The sequence below is a fragment of the Copidosoma floridanum genome, unplaced genomic scaffold (assembly GCF_036245765.1).
Source record: "Copidosoma floridanum isolate Cflo_tuat_1 unplaced genomic scaffold, Cflo_Japanese_pri ptg000013l, whole genome shotgun sequence".
Lineage (NCBI taxonomy): Eukaryota > Metazoa > Arthropoda > Insecta > Hymenoptera > Encyrtidae > Copidosoma > Copidosoma floridanum.
The window spans coordinates 37,932,264-37,956,378 of record NW_028321890.1 but is presented as its reverse complement, the minus strand read 5'-3'; the positions used below and the strand labels follow the sequence as shown (position 1 = coordinate 37,956,378).

General features: G+C 38.3%; 6 protein-coding genes across 7 annotated transcripts in view; 3 read left to right on the top strand and 3 right to left on the bottom strand.

Moving 5' to 3' along the window:
- The first annotated feature begins 1,804 nt into the window (after positions 1–1,804).
- CycK (cyclin K) lies at positions 1,805–4,614 on the top strand. The gene is made up of 6 exons (XM_014356958.2): positions 1,805–2,952; positions 3,039–3,276; positions 3,369–3,426; positions 3,512–3,684; positions 3,754–3,900; positions 3,985–4,614. The coding sequence occupies exons 1-6, from the start codon at positions 2,689–2,691 to the stop codon at positions 4,371–4,373; spliced, it is 1,269 nt and encodes a 422-aa protein (XP_014212444.2). The 5' UTR covers positions 1,805–2,688; the 3' UTR covers positions 4,374–4,614.
- A 102-nt stretch (positions 4,615–4,716) lies between these two features.
- Positions 4,717–5,929, bottom strand: PSMG1 (Proteasome assembly chaperone 1). The gene is made up of 5 exons (XM_014356960.2): positions 5,698–5,929; positions 5,483–5,562; positions 5,239–5,402; positions 4,970–5,165; positions 4,717–4,906 (listed from the first exon to the last, which is right to left on the bottom strand). Exons 1-5 carry the CDS (start codon positions 5,793–5,795, stop codon positions 4,719–4,721), a joined length of 726 nt encoding a protein of 241 aa, XP_014212446.2. The 5' UTR covers positions 5,796–5,929; the 3' UTR covers positions 4,717–4,718.
- Positions 5,930–6,647: 718 nt separating this feature from the next.
- On the bottom strand, positions 6,648–11,332 carry LBR (lamin B receptor). 2 transcript variants are annotated; one of them, XM_014356938.3, is made up of 9 exons: positions 10,829–11,332; positions 10,232–10,397; positions 9,772–9,967; positions 8,964–9,229; positions 8,543–8,903; positions 8,151–8,449; positions 7,833–8,080; positions 7,614–7,741; positions 6,648–7,511 (listed from the first exon to the last, which is right to left on the bottom strand). In XM_014356938.3, the coding sequence occupies exons 2-9, from the start codon at positions 10,379–10,381 to the stop codon at positions 7,228–7,230; spliced, it is 1,932 nt and encodes a 643-aa protein (XP_014212424.2). In that variant the 5' UTR covers positions 10,382–10,397; positions 10,829–11,332; the 3' UTR covers positions 6,648–7,227. The 2 variants fall into 2 exon arrangements, with proteins under 2 accessions (XP_014212424.2, XP_014212423.2); XM_014356937.3 differs by lacking the exon at positions 10,829–11,332 and adding an exon at positions 10,694–10,822.
- A 2,395-nt stretch (positions 11,333–13,727) lies between these two features.
- On the top strand, positions 13,728–14,766 carry Trs33 (trafficking protein particle complex subunit Trs33). The gene is made up of 2 exons (XM_014357035.2): positions 13,728–14,100; positions 14,194–14,766. Exons 1-2 carry the CDS (start codon positions 13,975–13,977, stop codon positions 14,593–14,595), a joined length of 528 nt encoding a protein of 175 aa, XP_014212521.1. The 5' UTR covers positions 13,728–13,974; the 3' UTR covers positions 14,596–14,766.
- Cbs (cystathionine beta-synthase) lies at positions 14,720–19,332 on the bottom strand. The gene is made up of 6 exons (XM_014356918.2): positions 18,857–19,332; positions 16,842–16,951; positions 16,108–16,457; positions 15,792–16,045; positions 15,443–15,713; positions 14,720–15,351 (listed from the first exon to the last, which is right to left on the bottom strand). The coding sequence occupies exons 1-6, from the start codon at positions 18,943–18,945 to the stop codon at positions 14,932–14,934; spliced, it is 1,494 nt and encodes a 497-aa protein (XP_014212404.2). The 5' UTR covers positions 18,946–19,332; the 3' UTR covers positions 14,720–14,931.
- A 2,314-nt stretch (positions 19,333–21,646) lies between these two features.
- form3 (FH2 domain-containing protein formin 3) overlaps positions 21,647–24,115 on the top strand; it is a 44,696-nt gene continuing 42,227 nt past the window's right edge. The window contains exon 1 of the mRNA XM_089591561.1: positions 21,647–22,013. The gene's annotated coding sequence lies outside the window, so the exon portion shown is untranslated. The remainder of the gene's footprint in view (positions 22,014–24,115) is intronic.

The window sequence follows — 24,115 nt, the reverse complement described above, 5'->3', positions numbered from 1 at the left end:
TTCCGGTGAAACAAAAAAATTAATATTGATGCCATACGAAAAAAGTTTGTTGTTACCGAAGAATTCGGAAAAGGAAAGAATTTTAGAGTACCCAAATGCGCGATGAAAAGGAAAAGAACTCTCGCGTGGCTAAATTTTTATAAATAGAATCCGAGTCATCGTCCATCTTTTCTTTACTTAACTCATCTTTAACTCTGCAGGCAGTATTTCGAAAACCTTTCATTACAGATAGTTGCTAATTCTTGTTTTTATTTGCTTCGTGGCATCGAAGTACTATCGTTTAGCGGAAACAAAAGTTCACTCAGTTGCTCCTTGCCTCGAGAAACCTACAAGTGTACGTATAGTTGGGGTGCTCCACCAGAGCTTAAGGGTCGTTACAACATATGTATCAACCGAATCGATATTCAATTTTTGACACTTGCGGAAAAGCCGATAATCTATGTTGGCCGCCTAACGGACAGTTACAGGAACAAAAGGTGGTTGTAAGACAAAAATTCCCCTCAAGAATAGCGCACGTTGCGCCACCTTGCTCGGAAACCACAACTTATATGCTTATACTCTCAGTTGATGCATCGATGCATGGTTCATCAATTTCCCAAGAGTTTGTTAATTTCTAAGGCCGCGTGTACATGGGAAACCTGCAGTCTGGAGAATGCCAGTCAAAGCTTCGGCGGGCGATTCAATTCAAATTGATAGAGATCAATACTTTTTTTTTTTTCTTGCATTCCGTACAACAGACACCTTGTTTTCAATGAAACTAGACTCTGAAGTCGTATTTTGATTTTAGAAACTGGTTTTAGTAAAAAGTTTAAAAAAATTTGGAGTCAGTATAACAAACGACTAGTCGGTAAACAGGGAAATTGCAGTAACAGGCTGCCAGCAAAAACTAGTCATTTGTTATACTTACTCGAAATTTTTTACCAAAATCAATTTCTAAAATCAAAATACGACTTCAGAGTCTAGTTTCATTGAAAACAAGGTGTCTGTTGTACGGAATGCAAGAAAAAAAAAAAAATATTGATCTCTATCAATTTGAATTGAATCGCCCGCCGAAGCTTTGACTGGCATTCTCCAGACTGCAGGTTTCCCATGTACAGGCACCCTAAAAGACGAAAGCCAGTTTGCCGGTTACCGATTTACATCATTTCTACATAAGCAACAACCAGCACTGATTAATCTTAATTAATGTATAAATATATAATATACTCCACGTAAACATACGGAGGTAGTTTCAAGTACTTATAATACAAAATTATAAATTAACATTAATTCATTCAAAAGTATTATCAAATTCTAAATTGAAATCATCACTTATTGACTACTGAGCTAGATCTTATGTGGGTATACTTATAACATCACGAAGACGTATCTTTTTGTCACTTGCAGCTGAGATGGGTAAAAGAAATACGAATTTACAAAGCCCCAAAAATACTTGAATCAGTATTTGCAAAATACGAACGTGTTGATCGAGACCCAGATTATATAGATATATATCTGTGTATGTGGGTAATTACATAGAGTGAAAAAAAACACGCATATAAGAGTATATAAGTACAGGTATACTAAATATATGTGTGACGCAGTGGTAAATATTAATTTTTTTATACACATTTTGTGTATTTATACTTAGTGGCATGCAATTTTAATCGTTTTTTTTTTTTTTTTTTTTTTTTTTTAATGCTTCTACCATGCACTTGCTTGGTGGAAAAAAATTTTAAAAACTTTCATCATACGCAGTCTTATTGACGCAATACGCACGCAGGAACTATACACAATTATAGCACTCCTCTTCAAGTTTTAATCTACTTGCGTGGTAAATGTGATTATTATATGAAATAGCGGCAAGTAGGTAGGTGCAAAGTGTTGAAACAAAAGAAATGCGTTTGGGTTCCTGTGTTGCTATACGGTAAGCATATTGTAAGCCCCCATCCATAAAAGTACAGACTGCATAAGTAGTGTTTGATAAATCAGTGATGTTTTTTCTTTCCCGAGTTCCCGCTGCAATGCTCACTGATAAATAGATATGTCATGTATATACAACGTTTCGGAGCACCGGTCTGTGTGAGTAGTCTGTATAGCACACGAGTCAACTTTTATTTATTTGCTTACGATACATTTAAGCAACAAATTATCATTAAATATTGGTAATTAAGTGTCGAGCGCCTTCATAATTCATTAATTACAAGCACAAGTGCGTTCTCACCATTTTGGACGTATGTTATTGAATAGTCAACAAATTTCCAAACTAACCTCTGGGCTCCAAACAATGGACAAGCTTTGTTGTTCTATGTGGTACATGTAAAGTGTTTTTTGCACAATCATACCTAATTCATGTGCACTCGGTAAATGCTAAAATCAATTACAATATTTATTGGCATGCAATTGGAGTTGGTTGCCATCACGTACTAAATAAATGTCATATACTAGTGAAACCAACAGTGATATTTATATACTTAAATGTAATATTGATACTTTCGGACTTTTGCTTTTGAGTGTTTTAGTTTAAAAAAATAAATAAATAAATAAAAGCAAAACAATGGTTTTTGAAGTCAAGAATGAAAATTCTACATCTGTATGTACATATTAGTCAGTAGAAAGACATATTGATTGAGGAGCATTGCTGGGAAACAATACATTTTGTTTAAGAGAAGTGAGTCAAGTTGGAAAACGGCTTGAAAGGCAAAGCCAATGCTGGTTTGTTCTTTTATCGTCTATCAAATTAAAAACTCGAAAATGCCCTGCTGGTACTATGAAAAGAAAGAACTGCGAAATACACCCTCTATCCAGGATGGAATCGATTATGACACGGAATCCAGATACCGTAAAGAAGGTGCCAGATTTATTATTGATGTTGGAACAAAAATGGATCTTGGCTACAACACAATGGCCACTGGTGTTGTGTATTTTCATCGGTTTTACATGTTCCATTCCTTTAAAACATTTCCTCGATACGTGAGTATAAATGTCAAGTTGTCTGATGACTTTAAGGCAAAATTCTAAATCTCAAGATCTGGTAACAAAGATTTAACATATTTCAGGTGACAGCCTGCTGTTGCTTATTTTTAGCTGGCAAAGTAGAGGAAACACCAAAAAAATGCAAAGACATAATCAAAACTGCAAAAACGTTACTTCCTGATCAACAATTTCTAACTTTTGGAGATGATCCTAAAGAAGAAGTAATGACTTTAGAAAGAATTCTGTTGCAAACCATCAAGTTTGACTTACAAGTGGAACACCCATACAGCTATTTGTTAAAATATGCAAAGTGTCTAAAGGGTATTTTAAAATTCTAATAACCGTTTTGCCAAACTACTTTTAACGTACCTTCAACCAAAAGATTTACATTTTGTAATTTCATGTGATTCCAGGTGATAAAAATAAGTTGCAAAAAATGGTACAAATGGCATGGACATTTGTTAATGACAGGTGAGCACTAAAATTTATATTTGTTGGTTATTGATCATTATCTGATATTATCAGATTTTATTGATATTATTAATTCCATTTGTAGTTTATGCACGACATTGTCACTTCAGTGGGAACCAGAAATTATAGCAGTAGCCCTTATGTATCTTGCAGGAAAATTAAGCAAATTTGATGTCATTGATTGGACAGGAAGACAAACTAAACACTTAAGATGGTGGGACATGTTTGTTGAAGATGTCACAATGGATTTATTAGAAGGTTTATCATTAAAAATTCTTTTAATAACCCATTTTTACAATGAAAAAATGAAAACGTTCTATTTTATAGATATATGCCATCAAGTATTAGATTTGTATTCACAAGCAAACAATCCAAAAACTCCAGAATCTCCGCCTATGACGCCATCAAATGAATCTGTCAAAGACAAGTCATCAACGCAATCATTGACAGAATCGCCACTGAATGCATCAAATGGTAATGAATAGATAAAAAAAAAAATACTTAAAAAAAAGTAGGATATCAGAAAAACTGTAGGCTAATGAATAATTTGTTTGACAGCACCTGCCAAGGTTTCTAAATCCGAGAGTACAGCTGTTTCAGCGAATGGATGTCAGTCTGCTGATGTTACTGATAATACAAAATCGATGGATGTAACAAGCCATTTTCCACCATATTCATCATCTTTCCCACAAGGGAATTCATCTTTCACGCCAGTTTTTCCCCCAACCAATATTTCCGTACCACCTCCTGTAAATAATTTGAATCACATTTCACCAATGCACATAAATGTTGCTGTACCTATGAGACCATCGCCATCATCAGCAACACCTTCCCAACCATCGTTTCATCAGCCGTATTCTTATCCACCAAGTTCAAATTATTTTCCAAGTGGTGCATCATCGGCCCCTTCAAACTCACAGCGGACATACTATCCACCACCGCCATAAATGGAAGAATTAGTTTTTAATTTACTTAAGTAATTGTAAATGTTAACATGGAATATTTTTTTATGAATTACGTAAGAATTATGTCTTGAAAAATTATAAAATCCGCACTCACTATATAATTCCCTGTAGGTACTAACTATTAATAAGTATTAATGTGACTGCCTTGTTATTAAATGAAAATTTGTAGTAACGTAATTTTGTACCATGAGCATTTAAAATTATTACCATTATTATATTTGTTACTATTTTCATTTTTGTCATAGTATTAGGAGAGTAATCGATGTGAAATTTAGATGATGTATATTAAAATAATTTTTAAAAAAATTAACTAACCATGATTAATTGTTACATGTACAAATTTCCTTTATTGAAGCAACTTGTATCTCCAGCTGAAAATTTGGAAATTGATTTACCAAATGTTTCCGAAAATAATTTTGCAAGTGGTAACGAATTTTTGGAGTCCAATGTAAACGTATCTGTGTAAAGTATATACATAATGCAATGCAAATCAGCTATTTCTGCATAAGACAACACTGAAACACAAAAACATTATTTTTTAAAATTAATTTAAATTTAAATGCTTAGAGTCAGCTTACCTCCAGCACACACGCCTGAAACAATGTTTGGCTGATTCAATGGAGGAGTTTTGAGATTTTTGTCCATTCTTGCTTTTTGAGAGCATAACGACTTCAAAAAAGATTCTGAACTGTTGTCTACTTCACTTTTAAAACGCGATACATGCTCTGCCAAAAGTAAAATTAAATGCCTTGCTTTGTTTAACAATGGGATCATCTAAAAGAATGAAGTAACAACTCTTAAAACTAAGTAATAAATAATAAGATTATCAAGTAATGTGAAGTATTACAGCTGAAGACAACTGTCCAGTAAGTGCCAAATCGAGCTTTATACCAATTACACAGATGTATAGATCTCCAACTTGATACACTTTTGTAAAGTACTTGTCAGATTCACAACCTATGGTGCAAATACAGCGGGTAGTGCTTTCAAATAGGCAATTAGTTGCAAAGTCTGGAATATGATCAAATGAGTCAACTCAATTGCTCAAATATTTAAAAAAAATTTGAATACGATGGATTTTTTTTTTTTACCAGTCATCATTTCTCCTTCAATAACCAACAATTTTTCGAAAAATGATGGTTCTTCTTCAAGCCATTTAATTACGAATCCTCTGGGGTAAAAAAAAAAAGCTGTATTTTAATTAAAGTTGTACAATTGGTTGAATTCAAATACTTAAAAAATTTTCTTATGATAAGCTTTCGTATTTGTACTGTAAAAGGTTATGTAGTTGAATTAAAATAATTACCTATTTTCTTGATTACTGTCAATAATTTCGTCATCATCATCATCATTCCAAAAAGCCCTTGAACTAGGTTGTATTACTTCTCCAAAATAGCTTGCCATTATTGGTACTTACTAATAAATTACTTAATGATCAAACTGCAGTTTTTGCAGCTCACGGTTCGCGATTGTGCTTAACTCAACTAAACATACAAATTACAAATACAAGTTTGCCGTAAACCGTAAACAAACCGGAAAATAGGTACGTACGACTTCGTCGTTCGGTTCACACTATAGGGTCGTTCGAGGCCTATAGCTCGGGAGTCTCGGGACAAAGGTTCTTTTCACTCTCTGCTCTCTACACACCTTTATTTAAAACACGCGTTTTTCACAACACAAAGTTTCGAACTAATCGACCTCGTCAGAGTCAAGTGGACATAATTAATTCAGCAATTATTCATCGATACTGCCAGTTTTTACGCAATATTTAAAACTTAAAGGGTAGCATGAACTAACGTAAAAAAAATTAATAAACTAACTTATAATATGCTTTATATTTAGTTTTATTAATTAACAGTATTTCAAAGTTTACAAAATAAATTCGTGAAAATTTGTATACCTATTGTATTGCCAATTATCTTTACAAGTGTAAAAAGTGCACGGATTCAATTTTTATCATACCATTCCATCACAGCACATGTGAAACAGACATTGACTAAATTATTACAACACATAGCAAAAATTAAAGTTACCATTTGATTTTTTTTTAATTTCAAAAATTCAGAAAATCACCTACTCGTTTACGGTAGCTATATAATATAAACTCTTTTTTATTTGTAACGTAATATAACTTTACAATTGTATTGAATATCGCTAGTTACAATTTAATTTTTTCATACCAAGAATTTTTGTTCATGTTTTTTGGAGGTCATAATATATATCACATAAAAAACGTAGAATTAAAAGAATCATTTATGAGGATCAAACTGCAATTTTATTTATTCATGAAAAAAAAATTTGTCATCTATATAGTGCCACCACTTTTACATCATTATGTATATGTATATATATATAAAAATTTTTTTATACATGTATATGTTTATAAAAAAGTATAAAACTCCTCATCGCTTATTCCTATACAGTAAAATGTCATGCACAAATACTTCATTCATTATCTGCCGATTTTTAAAACATTCTCAGTTCACAGGTAAAGGGTAAATATATAAAAATTATGTTTGACGAGATCTGATGTGCGAAAGAGGCTCATGTCAATTTTAAAGTCTCATTTGCCTTTGCACAATTGATGCGACCCGCCAAAAGTTCATTCACTAAGGCCGCTGAAGGTCTCACTTGGGGTCTAAACATTTTGAAATGCATTTATTAATTTCATAATACTTCTAATTATGATGAAATTTGCTAAATCTCTCGAAACGTCATGCTCGAATAATTGGATTTTCCAAGCAGTTTGTTAATTAAATTTTAAATTGCATACACAATTTATAAATGCATTTCAAAGAACGCATAGTTATTGATTTTCACAATTTTTCAAGGTTTTTTAAAAAATTCCTTTTATTATTCTGTACTTGACGCGCGAGCAATATTGCTCCCAAGCGTATCCATAGCGATCTTGACACCGAGCGTTATCTCTTACTGCTCTATGAATGAGTAATAATGTCGTCTGTATTGCAAGAATGTAGGGTAACACATCAGTGGAAAAACAGAGAAAAGCAATCGACCAGTGCATTATAATGTCTCCAAGATAATTCGGATGCCGGACGTATCCCCACCATCCTGACACAATCAAACGCTTCCCTCTCTTGGTTGGTATACTTTCTAGTTCTAAAAATTTATCAAATTTTTAATGTCTTTTTTCAAGGAAACTTATCTAAAAAAATAATACAACTCAAACAAAAAGTTGGTGTGAAATATTTTTGTACTCACTAGATACAGACGATTCAAATGGATTTTGCCTAAATTTGTCCTTTTGATGATTGCTAAGCCGATAAACCACATACCCTATGATGAAAGTGATGATGAAGAAGCATTGTAAATAAAGGGGCTGCTGGACTCTAAAATGATTGAAAAATGCATATTAATGTTTTTTTTTTTTTTTTTTCTTTTCTCCACACAATAAAGTCAAAACACTTTAATAAAACATACTTGTGATGCGATAAGTATCTAATGCTTATGCTGGTTAAGAATGGATAAATTAAATATCCAAGACTGAGCATGTATCCTGTTCCCTCGTAAATAACTTCAAAGGATGATAAAAATGAAGCTTCGAAAATCAGACTATCAAGAGCATAAATTATTTGCAATGACACTACAGCTATAGCAACGGGATCCACGTTGCTCCAGCCAAGTTTAACTTCAGAGATTTTGAAGATTGCAGCCAAATTAACAATTATCTGGAACCATGCCGTATAAAAGTTAAAATCTAATTAAGAAATACGTTTTGTATACAAATTCAATTTTTACCGTTCCAATCAAGGCTGTTCTCATTAAAATTAATTTGATATCCAAAGGTCCAACTCGGGGGTTGACTTCTTTGCCTTGCCAGAAATCATAGATTCTGTTGTTGGTGGCAGCATACATATTAAGGTTTGATACGGGAATTCGACCAGCCTTTATGTATAAAGCGATGGACAATGTTATCCCATAAATCAAGCCAACGACTGATAATGGAATTAATTTTCCAATTATAATGTCATCGACGCGATATCCATAATAGTGACATCCAAAAAGGGCTGATATTGAAAAAAGAAGAGTCCAAAATCCTGAAAATATTTTGATAACATTAAATTTCTCGAAACTTATCGGAACATGAAATAAAAAAGAAATAACGTTGAAGAAAAAAAATAAATTTTTACCGTTAATGCGATACTGCAGACGACCAGTTTTGGTTTGTTGACCGTCAATAAGCCTACCAATCGGTAATGCAGACATAATTGCAACAAATGCTATAAATCCGGCATACATTAGAAAGGCGTTGAGATCAAATAAAGATTTCCAATCACGCTTGTTGACTAAATTGAAAATATTTTTGTATTTGCAATTGTTGAATGAGCAAACAAGTTGCAACAGAAGGGCGTAAACTGGAGTAAAGAGTATCAGTAGAAGCGCTCCGAACCAGCCACCCCACTCTTGTGGTTTACTAATCAGATTAATTTTTTTATGCTTTTCTCCAGAATCTCCGTCAGCCTTATCTTTATAGTCCAGTATTAACACGTCCTAGAAAATTAAAATCGTTTACGAAAAAAAAAAATAATTTTAGTGACAAATAAGTATTACATCGTCGGGTTGCATTGAGAAGCCTCTCTCTTTCCCCTCGGATGAAGCATCGTATTTCCTTTCAGCTGGAAGCGACGCTGACCGATCGGCACCTTTCAGTAATGACAACTTTTGGTCATGTTCTGCTTTGGACGCATTTGACATGATACGAATGGAGCGTCGTGTGACGGGACCAAGCTCTCTATAGTTCGATCTCATACTTGGCTCAACAAACTCATCTTTCAAACTTTCTGATCCTTCCGTTCTATCGGTATCGCTTGAATTATCTGTAATTAGACAAAGTAAAAGTACAGTGCATAGAAGTGGCAAACATTCCGTTTTCGTAAAGATCGGAACAACTATACTTTCAAACACATTGGCTTAAGAATTCCCCGATTGTCACGTGACCGACGCCTTTTTTCTTGTGGGATTGGTTGAAAGAGCAAGGTCGAGTTGAAAATTGTTCGGCGCGATTTTTCAAATTGTATTGTAATGCATTAAAAATTAATATAGAACGAGTTACAAATAAAAAACAAATATTACAATCAAGAGTCGTACCATTTGATTTGTTTATACTCTAAAATGACATAATCAAAAGAAAATCTTTATAGTGACCGTAAAAGTAGCCGTGGTGATTTAGATCGCGCACAGATCTTTTAACTCAACTAATGTAAACAAAAAGAAAAAAAAAACAATCATGAAAAACCTAAAGCAACAAGATTTTTAGGGAGTGAAAAAATAGCGAAATAAGAAAAATGGTGTGATAATTTTAGCGCTCGCGTGGGGAAGGGGGGCGAAACAGAAAAAAGAAAACATCTGGGAGACCAACCTTTTGGAATTTCTAATCTTGGGATGGAAATTTTAGGCTGCCTCGGCTGCCGTACGGGGAGTTTTCTGGACTGCGTGTTGGGCGCTCTGGCGGGAGATCTTCGTCCCGGTGACCTTCGCCCGGGCGAATTTCTCGTGGGGCTTTTTGCACCGACTCTCGTCTTGGACCTCGTTTGGCTCCTCGAGGTTCTTCTGGCCTGAGAAAAAAAAAAACGAAACACTAAAAACCTGCTTGCATTTTCGAAGCCATGTGGCGGGGATGCCACCACACACGGCAGAAGAGTATATACACGTATTATAAGGCGGTAAATAGCGGTACACGCGGCTGGGGATAAAAGAGAGGCCAAAGAGGGATGGCGGTGGGGCGGAGGAGGGCAAAGAAACCATTCAAAATAAAAGCGCGCGCCACGCGGGCAATGTTCGCGCGGCGCCTATGACTTTGAGTTACTTTGGCCACGTACCTTGACATCGGCCTCGCCGAGCGTTTGCTCCGAGCCTCCCTCGAACTGCACCTTGTACTTGCCGCCCCTGGCGCTGATCACTCTCGCCCCCTCGAACTCCTGGGTGGAGGGCACTTTCGCAAGAACCCGATCACCCTCCGAAAACTTCATGGCTGATGGATGTCGTCTGTCGGGGAAATTAGAGAACATTCAGTATGTACTTAAGATGCGTACCTACGTAGGAACGATGCAGGGGGGGGGGAGGCAGCGCAGGGCAGCGAGCAGTGCGCGTTATGTGAACGCACCAAACGGTCGAGCCGTTATTTATAATTAATTGTGTAACGCGCAAAGGAGCGGGGGGGTATGGACACGATTAACTGTTCGCATGGACTTTTGAAAGTATATACTTTGGTGATGAAAAAAAAAAAAAAAAAAAGTGCACTAGATAATAATGATATGTATATATGTATGAGTAACAGGTACCTGATACACTATACCGTACAACTCCTGTACACTGCTACCAGCAGCGGGTTCACAGATACATCCGTGGCTACTGGTGGACGTACACTGGCGTGCGGGGAGGGCTAACGCAGGGGGGACGCGCGCGCGTACACTTACCCTGTCTGCTAGCTTTCGGTGCAGCGACGGCGGACGGATGGGCCAGCATTCAGCGCGGTATCGAAGCGTATATGTGCCCGATGCCCCGATGTGCCCACTCGATAAGCTATCTCGAGTATGCGCGTCGATTTGTGTTGTACGGATGATAACCGATAACTAAATCGTCGACTCAAAGTTTGGCTGCCCCCGCCTCGAATCACCGCGGGTATTCCCGTTACGGATGCAACTGTAGCCGCTTCTATGTAATAATGTTTATGTAATGCTGGATGCTCGATGATGAGCGGCTAACCAGAGCAAGGGCTTTTTTTTCTCGACATAATAACTACCTATATATAACTATGTATATCTGTAAAAACTTTTGCGGTACTTTATATACACTACTTAATGACGATGATGAACAACACGCGCAAACTGTGTGTTTGTACTTATATATCGGATAGCCGGGACGCCACTCGAAGGAACGCTGATGATGGTGAGCAACGCACTGCCTGTATAGTATCTATATATATATACCTAGTAGACCAGTGTGTATGCATGGACTATATGTGTTGTGTACCAGAGCAGTCCTCCTCTCTCGTGTACATTCGCGCCCCCGGAATTCCATGGACGCACGACTCGATGCTTTACTTTCCCAAAGTCCATGAGAACGAGCCACGCTCGGAGCTCGGAGCCGCGCCACGGACCTTGGCTCCGTGCAAGAGCGCTCGCAAACACATCAGCTTCGACCCGCACTCGAAAAACCGCCAACTCTCCCTCTGTTCTTTACCTTCCTCTCTCTCTCTCTTTCTCTCTGTTTTACGCGATATTGCGATACGCGTGCTGATTCCTCGGTTTTTACGGTCATTTTGATTCGAACTTGGCAATTGCGCGTGTAAATTCAGCAATTTCTGAAATTATTTTTTTTTTTTTTTTTTTTTTTTTTTAGCCGGAAAACTAAAACTGTATTGGCCCATTCAAAAATTGATCCTCGGTAGGAAAAGCAGGATTCGCCCCACGAGCGCCGTATCCAACAGTCCCTGTGGCCCATCAGTCATGTATATACAATATATAGCTCCGGCGGTAATGGCACTCGTGGGTATTTTACAGATTTCGAATGGCAAAATTACTTTTTCAAGATTTCGAACAGCTCACAAAGTTAAAAAAGTTAAAATCGAAAATTCAGCGGGATTGTCGCTCAGAGTGTACACGTGAGTTAAAGAAATAATTTAAATTTCAAGAAATTATTTTAAAATTAAAACTTGGCTTTTTTGATAGCCTTCAGGTACTCGATTTCAACTTTTTTCGTGCAAGACCGACTTTGGTTTTTCCTGAGCAGAGAGTTATAATGTTAAAAATTGTTCATACGTTAAGAATGAAAAAACGAAATTTCCTCGTAGAAACTAAACTACCGTGAGCTAAGGTGGTCGAATGTGTCGCTTACAGGTCTTTTCTTCCGTGCCCTGAACAAGTAAGAAGAGAAAGTTTTAAAAATTAACGGTAGGTCACACAAAACGTGTTTATTTGGACCCCAAATCGTAGTTACTCATTAGTGGGTTTATTCCGAGGTACATATAAATACACGCTTATCAGAGACATATACTTTACGTATACACATAAGTCAAATATGCGTCCAAGTTCCGCCAGACATTGTATTCAAGAAACAGTAGAGTTCCAGTAAAAGACAGCTTATCTAATCTGAATCTGCTTGAGCCATTAATGCGACAGTCACAATAACTTCATTCTGGTTCGTCTTACTCATTCATAATGCTAGACGAAATCCTGATAATAGTTAAAAATTCCCTACTCATGCTCGAGTAAAAAAATTTATTACCATTCACGAGTGGCGCAACCCCGTCTTATCTCTGTCTGTAGGTGGGTATATCGTATTGTATATAATATGCTTATAATGCTTTTTTTTTTTTTTTTTTCCTCACGACAGATAATGGTGATAAGGTATTCCATTAGCTTATCTCTAGACAAAAATGGGCGTGGTTTTTAATAATGTTTTAAAATATTAGCGTGGTATGTATATGACGTATGTACGATACCGAGAAATGATATACACACGAGACTTGTCGTCTTGAGGGGTCATTGAAAAAAGCTTCTTTAAAGTCCCAAAGGTCCCGAGGAAAGTCATTAAGGCTTTCGAGCCTTTGGAATCTATTGTCTCAAAATTTTCCCTCGAGATCGTCTTATCTTGTCTCGAAGTACCGGTTTCGCTCATGCCTATTTAGCCGTATAAAGGTGAATAATGGCAAAATATTACGTATACACGAGGAATTTGATAAGGGTTTTTTAATTGATCGTGCTGCTCGCACTGCAACGAGAAATGGTGAAAATCGGATAGTGTTACGAGGAGTTACAGATATTCCCATCAAATTAATTATCGTTTAGTGCCATTTCATTTTCAATTAGTTAAATTAGTTTATTCACTATGAAAAGTAATTAGGTTTAAAAAATCGTCAGCTACATTCATTTACGCCGTTTTTTTTTTTTTTTTTTATAATTAATACAACATATTCTGCACGCGTTTTTTTTTTTTTTTTTTTTTCCATCATCCCTGTGAAAATTTGAAAGCGATAAGAAATTTACAATTTTTTTTCATTTTTACACATACCTGTGTGTTAAACGTAAAACGTAACAATATCGTGGGGACAAAAATTAAATCCACTCGAAATAAGGTGTATTTAAAACTCTGTATATTTCATGAAAATATTTTCATTTTATTGTATTTACTTCCTAAGTTCAAAAATTTATTTAATTAATCCGAAGCGAGACATTTATCTTATGTCAAAGTCAATCTGTCCAAAAATGACTTTTTTGCGATTCACCGTGACATGCACAACATACCACACAGATGTAATATACGTGCTTCAGCTGACTCGGTGATGTACATATACTTATATTATGATGTCAGTTTCACCCGCAGTCGCTGTGCACAGTGTCCGATTTCTGACGGGAGTGAAAATAATCAAGAGTCGTTGCAATATTAAAAAACCAATTTTAATTCGACTCGTGTAGATGCATTACACAAACATTAATACTTCAGTTAAAACTATGTGACGATAAAAAACATTTGTTTAGCACCTATGACGTTGTAGAAAAACAAAACCTAACCCAAAAGTTAGCATACAGCAAATTTACAGGCGGTATACTAAATAATTAAAATGAAACATCAGTTTACTGATATAAAGCCAACTTCTAATACCAAAGCAGAAGCTGATGAATGCCTGTTTGAATACCTTCATGGAGAAATAGTCAATTATGTAGTGAGCAAATCATCCGATGATAATGTAAGGTTACTCAATATCTTTGTCTTAAATTTACTGGTAAATTTTTTTATTTTTATGAAATAAGTAAATATCTATGTTACCTTTGCTCAATAGAATAAAGAGGAAGATCTTTCACGTTTGGAATGGATGGGCTTCAGTGTTGGCTACCGCATAATCGAAAGGTTAACCAGAGAATGGCCAAGATTCAAGGATGAGTTGGATATAATTAAATTCATTTGCACAGACTTTTGGACTAGCCTCTATCACAAACAAATAGATAATTTGCGAACAAATCATCACGGAGTTTACGTGCTGCATGATCATGAATTTCGGTTACTAGCCAAGATAGGCAAAAGTGGAAGCAAACAGTATCTTAAGGAAAGTCCACGCTTGCTGGCATTTACTTGTGGACTTCTCAGAGGAAGCTTGGCAAATCTTGGTATCGCCTGCATTGTCAAGGCAGAGGTATCTGCCTTACCTAGCTGTAAGTTTAATGTTGAAGTTCAAAGAATCTAATTTTACTTTTTAAGTTTATTGCATTTTGGCTAATGAGTCTGTTTTACTCTGCAACCTGTGATGTACTTCACTGTTGATAAGCGATTAACAACACGGATACAATATTCTAATGTTTGTTTTATTTATTGCAAAAATATCATAAAATATATCAGTCAATAAAAAGTTTAACCTGAAAAACTGTAAAAGTCTTTTTCGTTTAACAATTTGAAACATTTGTGAAACAAGTTTGTCCATAGAAAACAATTAACAGGAGACATGATTTATCTAGATAAAAATCGATCAATTACATACGTCTTGCTTGGAAAATAAAACTTGGCACAGAGTGTCAGTATCATGTTAATTATCGCAAATGAAATTCATGAGATCAATTTGAGTTACAATTCCAATGAGAGCACCATTTTTGTCCTCGTTGAGGACCACTGCATAAACGTCTTTTTGCAACATCCTCGATAATCTCCCCAAAGTCGTGGCTTTGGCAACTTTTCTAAATTGTTTTTGCATAGTTTTCACCGCCAAGTCGGACTTTTTAACTTCCCCGGAAATCATGCATGCCAACAGTTTGTCCAGAGTAACGAAGCCCTTGACGTTGTTCTCGTTATCGATGACTGGCATTTGATGAAAGTGTTTGGTCTTCAATAGAGCCACAGCATCCCCGCAAGTCGAATCAATCGGAAAACAGACGGGCTTACTGATGAGTATCTCAGACACTCGTACATTCCACCACCACTCGTTGCTCTTGTCCGGCTTGGGCGGTTCCTAAAACATCCCAATGCCAAACTGTACACGAATCACCACAATAAGGAAAAAAATGTTATCCCCCAAACAAATGATTAACAAGCCCATGAACCAGAAAATTCCTCGACTCCATCCACATGTCCGACACGAACTTCGTCATGTAGTTACGTATACCATCCGGCAAAATAATGACGACGCGCTTATCAGCCGGCAGGTCCTTGATGAACGTCAACGCCGCGGCAAAAGCAGCCCCGCTACTGCCGCCGCACAACAGCCCCTCTTCCTTGATCAATTGTCTAGCTGCGCGGAAGGACTCCGCGTCCTTTGTTTTCACCCACATGTCGACGATACTACGGTCCAGAACGGTAGGGATGAAGTCGTACCTGAAAAAGAAAACCAAACAGGTTGACACGATCCAGGTGACTATAAACGATGTTCCACGAGAGCTCATATAAATATACCCTATGCCTTCGACGTCGTAAATCTGCACGGTTGAGTCGTTGATCTCCGGGGGCTCGGCGAGCAAGCTACCCTCGGGATCGACGGCCACGATCTTCGTGGTCGGCGAGAGCTCCTTGAGCCTACGGCCGATCCCGGTGATGGTACCACCAGTGCCAGCCCCAGCGACCAGATAGTCGATTTTCCGGTCGCACTGCTCCCAAATCTCGGAGCCCGTCTGGTCGTAGTGAGCCAAGGGGTTTCCTGGATTCGTGTACTGGGAGCACCAAAAGAGTTTGGTCAATTTAAATGGTCATCTCCCGGGCGATCAATTGGTACCTGGTCTAGAATGACGCTGTTGGGCGTCTCCTTTTGCAGCCTCTGGGAGGTGGCGATGTGGCCCTCGGGACTGTTCCAGGCGGCCTCGGTGGGCGTGCGAACGATCTTGGCGCCCAGAGCCAGCAGCGTGGACACCTTCTCGTCCGACATTTTTTCCGGCATGACGATGATGCACTTGTAGCCCTTGACCGCCGCGGCCATCGCCAGCCCAATGCCCGTGTTCCCGCTCGTGGGCTCGATTATCGTGCAGCCCGGCTTGAGTAGGCCCCGCTCCTCGGCGTCCTGGACCATCCGGAAGCCGATCCGGTCCTTTACCGAGCCCCCGGGGTTCATGAACTCGCACTTTGCGACTGGCGGCGTTCGACATTCGGGCATTTTTTTTTTTAATCACATTACGCGTCACTTATCGATTACCGCTCGCTACTTTGATTGACAACAATTTATTTGTACATACGTCGATTAATCTATTAGCTAACGCTCAGGTTTTTATCCCATGTAGGGTCTAGAAATTCGAGAATGAACTCTGTTTTTTCAATAAGTTAGGACAACCATTACAGCAAAAAGTTTTTTTTTTCGTCGCAAGAAGGTTTATAGAGTTCCATATGAGCATTTGCGTCAAGTTTTCGAGTCCTTTGTATGGTTAATTTTGTTAATTGGTTAATTTTCGAATTTCAAGAGTTACGGGACAAAAATCGAAAATTCAGGAGATACGAGCTGAGAAAATCGACACTTACACACTTCGCACTTGATTCCCAGGGTCTTTGGCAAATTGTTCAGTCGAACCATCGGTGTTCCTCCGATAGCATGAAGGATGTCGGGCATCACCTTTTTCCTGTCACATTGTCTGTAAGGAATCAAAATAAATAAATCTTTTTGCGTCCATTCATGCCCATACGAAATTTCATTCACAGTTCATTGATTGCATTTTTTTTTATTTTTCATTAGTCTTTGTACTCTATACTTTAAGAGAAAACTATTTTAATTATCTTCGTCCATGTCATTAAGACATAATATAATATACCTGTCAGAAAAATTATAAATTCAAAGAAATCAAATATTCATGTAAACATTTTTTGATACAAAGTTATGCGTATCGACTAACATTGCATTTTTTAAGTTTTTTATATGCTGTGTCCATTAAAAAAAAAAAAAAAAAGCAATTAATGAAAAACTCACATGGAGTTGTATTCTCAGCGTAATCTTTTCATTACAGTGGAAAAATTTAATTTTTTAATGTACGATTATATAACTAATATCAGTGATAATGGCTTATTAATTGAGTGACTTCGAAAAATAAGTCAGGACATCAACAAAAAAATTTTTCTTTTCTTTCTGTGGGTCCAAGAAAAATCGCGATGACTCGCAGCTCGTGAGCCGGCAAAATAACACCCTCAGGTATATTTTAGCTGATCATAGGGTCAAATTCCACGAAGGACACTTCGTGCTAACTTTCCGCTGTTATTCCCAATACATTTCTCTCTAGATTTTTATGACGAAACATTATATATATATATATATATAATCTTACGCGAAATATGATATTTTTTCGAGGTCTGTTCCGATATAAATAATATTTTAACGAATACTACTATCTTGCTGAGGAGAGATTTTTTTTTTATATCAATGTGCCACAAAAAACAAGTAACGTATTTAAAAGTCAAATTCGTTATTCGTTATCGATACATCAAGCAGTAAACGAAAATAAAGACAACTTTTAAACGAAAAAAAAAACAAATTTTCCCTGTTTCGGCATTTTTTTGTTTTTTTTGTTTTTCTTCTTTAAATATTTACTGCATCCTCAGTAGGGGGTAATCTGATAAAATTATCTTTGCATCTGGTGGCACACCCAACCAGGGCACAAGTACAAGGAGCGCCTCCTGCACCACAAGATACGAGAATAATATTTAGCATGACGAATGCAAAAAGTGTTAAATATAAATAAAATAGAGTGGCAATTACAGTTTTCGTTAAAATTAAACGTAGAATTGTAAGGAAGCACACGGTGGATAAAATATTTTAATGATGAAATTTATGGAAATAAAGAAATCGATATACTCTTGATTTGTTTCCTATCATTAAATTTGATTTTCTGGTACCTTTTTTGTGTATCCTGTATCATTACGAATTTCAATACACACTTTTAGTTTTGAAGAAAACCGAATTAAAATTTACTAAACACCCATCAAGTCCTACATCGAGTTGTTTACACAAATTTGTTAATTTCAAAAAATTCAATGAATAAAAGCCAATTTTTGTTTGTAACGAGTGTATTTTTTCCTCAGGTTCGCTATATTAACGTTGAAGGTGCATCGATTGGAGCACATTTTTTTCGTAACCGTCAGAGAAATCTCTAATATTATTACATCATCCTGCCAAGATGAGACATAAGCAAGATTATTATTAATGATTATTGTAAGAGTTTACCAGGGTACATTATGCACAAACCGTTTTTTTTTACTGTTTCTCTGGCAGAGCCTCTACTTTGCAAAGGTTTTCGTGATGAAATTAAAATCACAAGTAGGTACAACACACACGTACCATCTGTAGAACCCTGATCTGTCCATCTTGTTTGTCAACACACGGTCATAAACAGCCACAACCCATGATAAACCATGAACAACGTGACGCTCGTAACACTCATTGGCAAACCAGAGGGACAGATAAAGATTTCACTGATTGTACGCGCATACCTAAATGAGTGTAGTACACAAAACATAAAAAAAAAAAAAAAAAAAAAAAAAATACTCACTTGCTTCGTTCCGTGTGATGGCTGCCGGCTGCATTGGGTGACCACGTGCAGCGGCTGGGCAAATCTGGGCGAATCAGTTCGTTCTCCATTGGTTCAATTCGATCTCTGAGTGATCGAAACAAGCAGTTAATGAAAAACTGGAGAGCAAATTAATATTTGATAGCTTGAATGCGAAATTTGGAAAATGACCCCAAAGGGTGGTTTACAGCGGTGTGCCGTATGTTTGCCAGAGCAGGGCTCAACTGACGATAACTTTTTCTCGTCCCTCCTTCTACTCTACATATAGGAGTGCTCTGCTGCTGTACTGTTTCCATTATAAAATGCTAAGATCGATAATACAGAACTTTCTCTCGCAGCTTCAGATTTTCGCCGCTGTACGTATTATTCGAGTCTATAAATAAGGGCCCAATCGAAAGTGGAGTCGGGGACTTGGGATACGTGTTTATTATCACGAGAGAACAAAACTTTGAATTCAATAAATTCTTAATATTGTAAATGACAGATAAACCTACGAGTAAAAGCCGCCTTACACCCGAGTGATCGTCGATGACTGTGAGGACAGATGGCCAAGCACATGCTATGTATTGTTTTTATTTCGAGCACACCCCTCACAATAGTATATTTTTTAATTTTATTCAGTTATTTCAAATCAATTTCAAACTTGTAAAGAAAATTTAAATTACTTACCAGAGGTACACTTCGTGTCAACTAATCTATACACGTACCATATCTAAGTTTGCTGACTAGATGCGTTTTGGCACGAATGTATGGGTACCATAGTCGAAGGTGAATAATTATTATTAAATTAAATTCAAGTTTAATTTACCATGACTGTCCATCCGTAGGTAAATAATACACGGGACGGATGCGCGCAAAAGGTTGGCGCGTGTACTTGAAAAGAGAGACCGCGCACTTTTGATGCTCGAGAGCTCGAGTTATTAAATACAAGGTGACAATCATTCGTTATAAATCATCCTGAAGAGTGTGAAAAAAAAAAAAAAATCTTAAGCCGCAAAAGTTGTGCATCTTTTTTACTCTAAGTGATATATGTATTAAGTACGCTTAAATATCGTAAACATTTTTTTGCTAATTAGTGGAATCAATAAAAAGTTTCATTGTTTTCACAGGTTTTTTAATAATTCTTTTTTTTTGCGCATCATGCAGCGTTGCTTTAATGGCTACACTGGTAAACAGCAACATTTGTATTAGATATTATATACGCAGGGAGACCCCGAATTGCCCGGCTTGTTAAATAATTGTGATGAAAAAATTTTACAATAAGAAAAATCAACTTGGGCACTACAACGATCGCCCGTGATATTCTCTTCATTTAGTAGATTTTTCCACATACTTTTTTGTCATTGTACAAAAACATGTTTATACATATACATTACCGAAATGGAGATTAGTTGGAGTTAACAGTCAAAAAATAAAATAAAATAAAATAAAATTCTTGCTACTAGTGATTTCGAGTAAGCCTGTGTATTTATAATATCTGCATTATTCAACAACTATAGTTATTACCAAATAAAGCGTTGCGTGTGAATCTTAGGTGTCAATTGTTTATAACGTTTGACGAAACATAATTCTTCTTTCGAAGAAAAAGCTCGCACTAGTGAAACATGTCGGTGAATCCAACAGATCTCCCTGAAAAACATACGCGAATCAACAATAATCAGCATATGGGAACTAACTCTTCAACGATGTACTTATGTTGTATATGTACATGTAAAATTGAGACACTGCTCTTTTTTTCCTTCATCAGGCAGATGTAAGGCTCTGCGGTGCCAATGGTTGCAAGCTCACTGCCGAGTTCTCGCGGGGGCCTCCATAACAGACCCGCGCGAGCGCACGTGCCAACCAGCCACCGAGTCGGATCGGAGTGGCGGTGGGTCGAGATCGGGACGAGCGAAACGAGAGTCTCGTAAAGTCCGAGAGTGGGAAGGGAGAGGACACGGAGGGAGCGAGAAGGAGGAGGCTGTTTGCGTGGGAGTCGTGGGTGTCGGAAGGGAAAGAGAGAGGGGCCTCCACGCCATAACTATACATACCTACACGCTTGCACATAATCGTGGGTACTACAGCCTATATGCATATATATACTTGCTTGGGCAGTATGTATAGGTATACATATACATACATGTATGTAGGTATAGATGGGTATATAATATATACCTACGTGCTGTTTGCTGATGGAGAGAAAAACGGGGCAGGTGACGCGATCGCTCGAGGGGGAGAAGGTCGCGCGCCTGCGCGCGCTCCTCCGCCCCCGCATCTTGCCGTATACCAATTAATGTAAAATATACATATATACCTATACGTGCGTGTACCGATCTTGGCCATATACTCTTGCACTTTCAGGATACACACATACATATGTGTTACGATCCATGGGACTATCGCGGTGATTGTATGACTACATGGAAGAAGGAGAGGGAGGGCCTCCTCCGCGCACTAGGTATACCAAGTGTGCGCCTATAATATATATATATATATATACATACCCATGGGTACGTATATGTATATATATTATATATACACGTGAGCTAGTCGACGACGACGACGAGCGATGACTTTCTCTCTCTCTTTCCTGCTCCTGCGACGGGCGAGTCCGCTACGGGCATATAGGAGTATAGGTAAGTATATAAGTGGATAGCAACGGCGGGCGGGTGCAGGACGGGACACGGAGAGTAGGCGGCAGGAGCACACGAGAGTTAGTTAGTTGATGTATATATAGTTTGGTACGGGCGCGTGCGCTCGCGAAGAAACAGCGCAGTTTCCGCGAATCGGCGAGCCGCGCGAGCAGCCAGCTGAGCCTCCTCGGCGACAAAAATCGGTATACACAAACCGATCGCGCGCGCGCGCGCGCACCCATACTATTTACCTGTATTGGTTGTACACCGTAAAAAAACAATATACAAATTGATGCTCCGTTCGCGATACTTTACATCGATATGAGTGCGCTTTGCGCGATCGAGCCTTAGACGCGCGCGCGATCGGTAGTACAGTGGGACGTGGGTGAGGAAGATGCGGTTGGAGGCCGAGCCCGAGGAGGAGATGACAGCGAAGCAAGGGCCGTCCGAGTCTTCGTCGCTGCTGTTGTTGCTGAGCTTCTGGGCCGACACGTGAGCCAGTCGAGACCGCGGGGAACTGCCAATAGGTAAGGGTTGCCCGATCGGCTATACTCACTCGTTGCTCTTTTGTACATTCCTATTCCCCGCACCGTGCGAGCTTGTGCGGATCTGTTATGTAAAACGTGAGCAAGGAGAACTGACGGACAATAAAATATCTCCCCTAGCGCGACTTTTTGATATCTCGTTTGCGTTTTTCGTGCGGCTGTACTCCCACCTACGTTCCGGTATCGCGACTTATACGCAGGTATCGTAGCAGTGGCTATGCCAAAAACCCACGTAGAAAACGAGTTTGCCGGGACTTATACGCGGAGGGAATCCTCGATCGCGGAGTGGCGCAATGATTTTGCCTTGAACAGTCGTTATGACACGAGCCATGGTATATATATATATACCTACACGCAAAGTTTCAGTAAACGTGAGCTTCGTCTCGCGAATGGAATAATGTATTGGATTACCTATTGTGGAAATACTCGAGAATCAGCAGCTCAAAAAACTTGACGTGCGCGCCAGGGCTCCGAAATTAATCGAACAAATGTTGGGATACGTACTTAACCGATTTCAAAATGGTCTTCACGAATTTTGCAATTCACGCTTTTTAAAATTTTTCTTCTTCAATCTATAAACAAAAAGTAGCGGGATCGGCATGCCACGGGACCATGGAAAAGAACAATGTAGGTGAAAAAGAGAATCGCCCGCACAATGATCGGTAAGAACGAGTGAAAACGATCTGTTGCTTCCTCGTGGTTAGCCACTCTTGTACATCGATCAAACAATACGTGGATATAATAGCAAATAAAAATAGAACTCGTCACGCACAGGTGTATAGGTATTGATTACAGATTCACGTCCTGTTTGAGAGAATACGGTTTGTAATAACACGCCAAGATTGGGACACGCACATCGCCCGCGCTCCATCCGATTTCTCCTTTTTGTTTCCCCAATTTTTTCCAATGCATGCACGTGCACCGCGATTGCTTACGTATTATTGTTAGCCAATGTATATTGTTGATGAACTTGCACCGCCTTACCGATCTCGTTACACGAGTGTGCTTATGTATACCTGTATACACGTAGTTGCATGACGCGACACGGCAATGCCGCCCGTATGAATGAATATACGCGCAAGACTACCGGCCCGCATAGTGTTTGTACCGCGTGTTATCGTATAGATTGTGTACAGCTTAGCGTAGCTCGAAGCGAGATCGATAACGCGATTTCACAAGGATGTTGCGAAACGAGCGCGCGGGAGACAGGCAATATATACAGAGGGTCTTGGCTGCTCTTTACGTTGTGCGATAAGTGCCGTATTTTTGTGTTTATATTACCTGGGATCTGAGACTATCGAGGAATCGGGAAAATTGAGTTGGACCCTGACTTTTTTTTTTTTTTTTTTCTTTTTTTTTTCATTTTCTATTTGTTATTTTTCGTGTACACAACGTGCGGACGTGAGATCATGTCGCGATAGCTTTTCAGTCTTTTCATTTTTATCCTTGAAGCAAACGATGTAAACTTTTATATATTTGTGTACTAGTACAAGGCAACAAACTCTCTCGAGCGGCTCGAGCGTTGCGCGAGAAGATGGTGCGTGTACGTGTATGGAGGGAGATAACGACGAGCGATACGATTCACACTATCGTTCGAGCATACAATAATATTTATACTACATGGTACACCACGTTTATTTAGTCGTACCGTCTGTAGAGCTCGTGCCGTGTATATACGTGATAAACAGCGATCTCGGTGTTGTCAATCGGTACTTAAAAAAAATCGGCGACAATCGAGCGATAATTACCGGTCACACCAAGTAGGTACATCGGTTAACAACTCGCGCACGAAAAAGCGCGATATCCGGCGATAAAGGAATATTATGCGCCGATTTCTGTAAATATCTGCATCTGTCGCGCCGTGTCACCGTGGCCTTCTCTCTCTCAGCGATTTCTCTCGAACGAAAAAGAGAGAGAAAAAAAAAAAAAAGAATCGAGCGACCGACAAAAGACCGACGCGAGTCGACGAAACGAGAAGGAGCCAAAAACGCAATTATCGCAGAAAAAGGAGCGAAAGAAAAGACGCTCTTTTGCGGCGGCCTCACGCCAAGAAGGTCGCCCCTCCGTGTGTGTATACATAAAAT

Coding starts and splice junctions, on each gene's coding strand:
- Trs33 (XM_014357035.2), top strand. CDS start 13,975: ATGAAACATCAGTTTACTGATATAAAGCCAACTTCTAATACCAAAGCA. Junction 14,101..14,193: donor GCAAATCATCCGATGATAAT/GTAAGGTTACTC, acceptor TTTGCTCAATAG/AATAAAGAGGAAGATCTTTC.
- Cbs (XM_014356918.2), bottom strand. CDS start 18,945: ATGGAGAACGAACTGATTCGCCCAGATTTGCCCAGCCGCTGCACGTGG. Junction 16,458..16,841: donor GGGAATCAAGTGCGAAGTGT/GTAAGTGTCGAT, acceptor GAACGCCGCCAG/TCGCAAAGTGCGAGTTCATG. Junction 15,714..15,791: donor TACGACGTCGAAGGCATAGG/GTATATTTATAT, acceptor TTTCTTTTTCAG/GTACGACTTCATCCCTACCG.
- CycK (XM_014356958.2), top strand. CDS start 2,689: ATGCTGGTTTGTTCTTTTATCGTCTATCAAATTAAAAACTCGAAAATG. Junction 3,277..3,368: donor ATATGCAAAGTGTCTAAAGG/GTATTTTAAAAT, acceptor ATGTGATTCCAG/GTGATAAAAATAAGTTGCAA. Junction 3,427..3,511: donor TGGACATTTGTTAATGACAG/GTGAGCACTAAA, acceptor TTCCATTTGTAG/TTTATGCACGACATTGTCAC.
- LBR (XM_014356938.3), bottom strand. CDS start 10,381: ATGAAGTTTTCGGAGGGTGATCGGGTTCTTGCGAAAGTGCCCTCCACC. Junction 8,081..8,150: donor GAACAGCCTTGATTGGAACG/GTAAAAATTGAA, acceptor GCATGGTTCCAG/ATAATTGTTAATTTGGCTGC. Junction 7,512..7,613: donor ATTTGAATCGTCTGTATCTA/GTGAGTACAAAA, acceptor ATAAATTTTTAG/AACTAGAAAGTATACCAACC.
- PSMG1 (XM_014356960.2), bottom strand. CDS start 5,795: ATGGCAAGCTATTTTGGAGAAGTAATACAACCTAGTTCAAGGGCTTTT. Junction 5,403..5,482: donor TGAAGGAGAAATGATGACTG/GTAAAAAAAAAA, acceptor ATCATATTCCAG/ACTTTGCAACTAATTGCCTA. Junction 5,166..5,238: donor CTGGACAGTTGTCTTCAGCT/GTAATACTTCAC, acceptor TCATTCTTTTAG/ATGATCCCATTGTTAAACAA.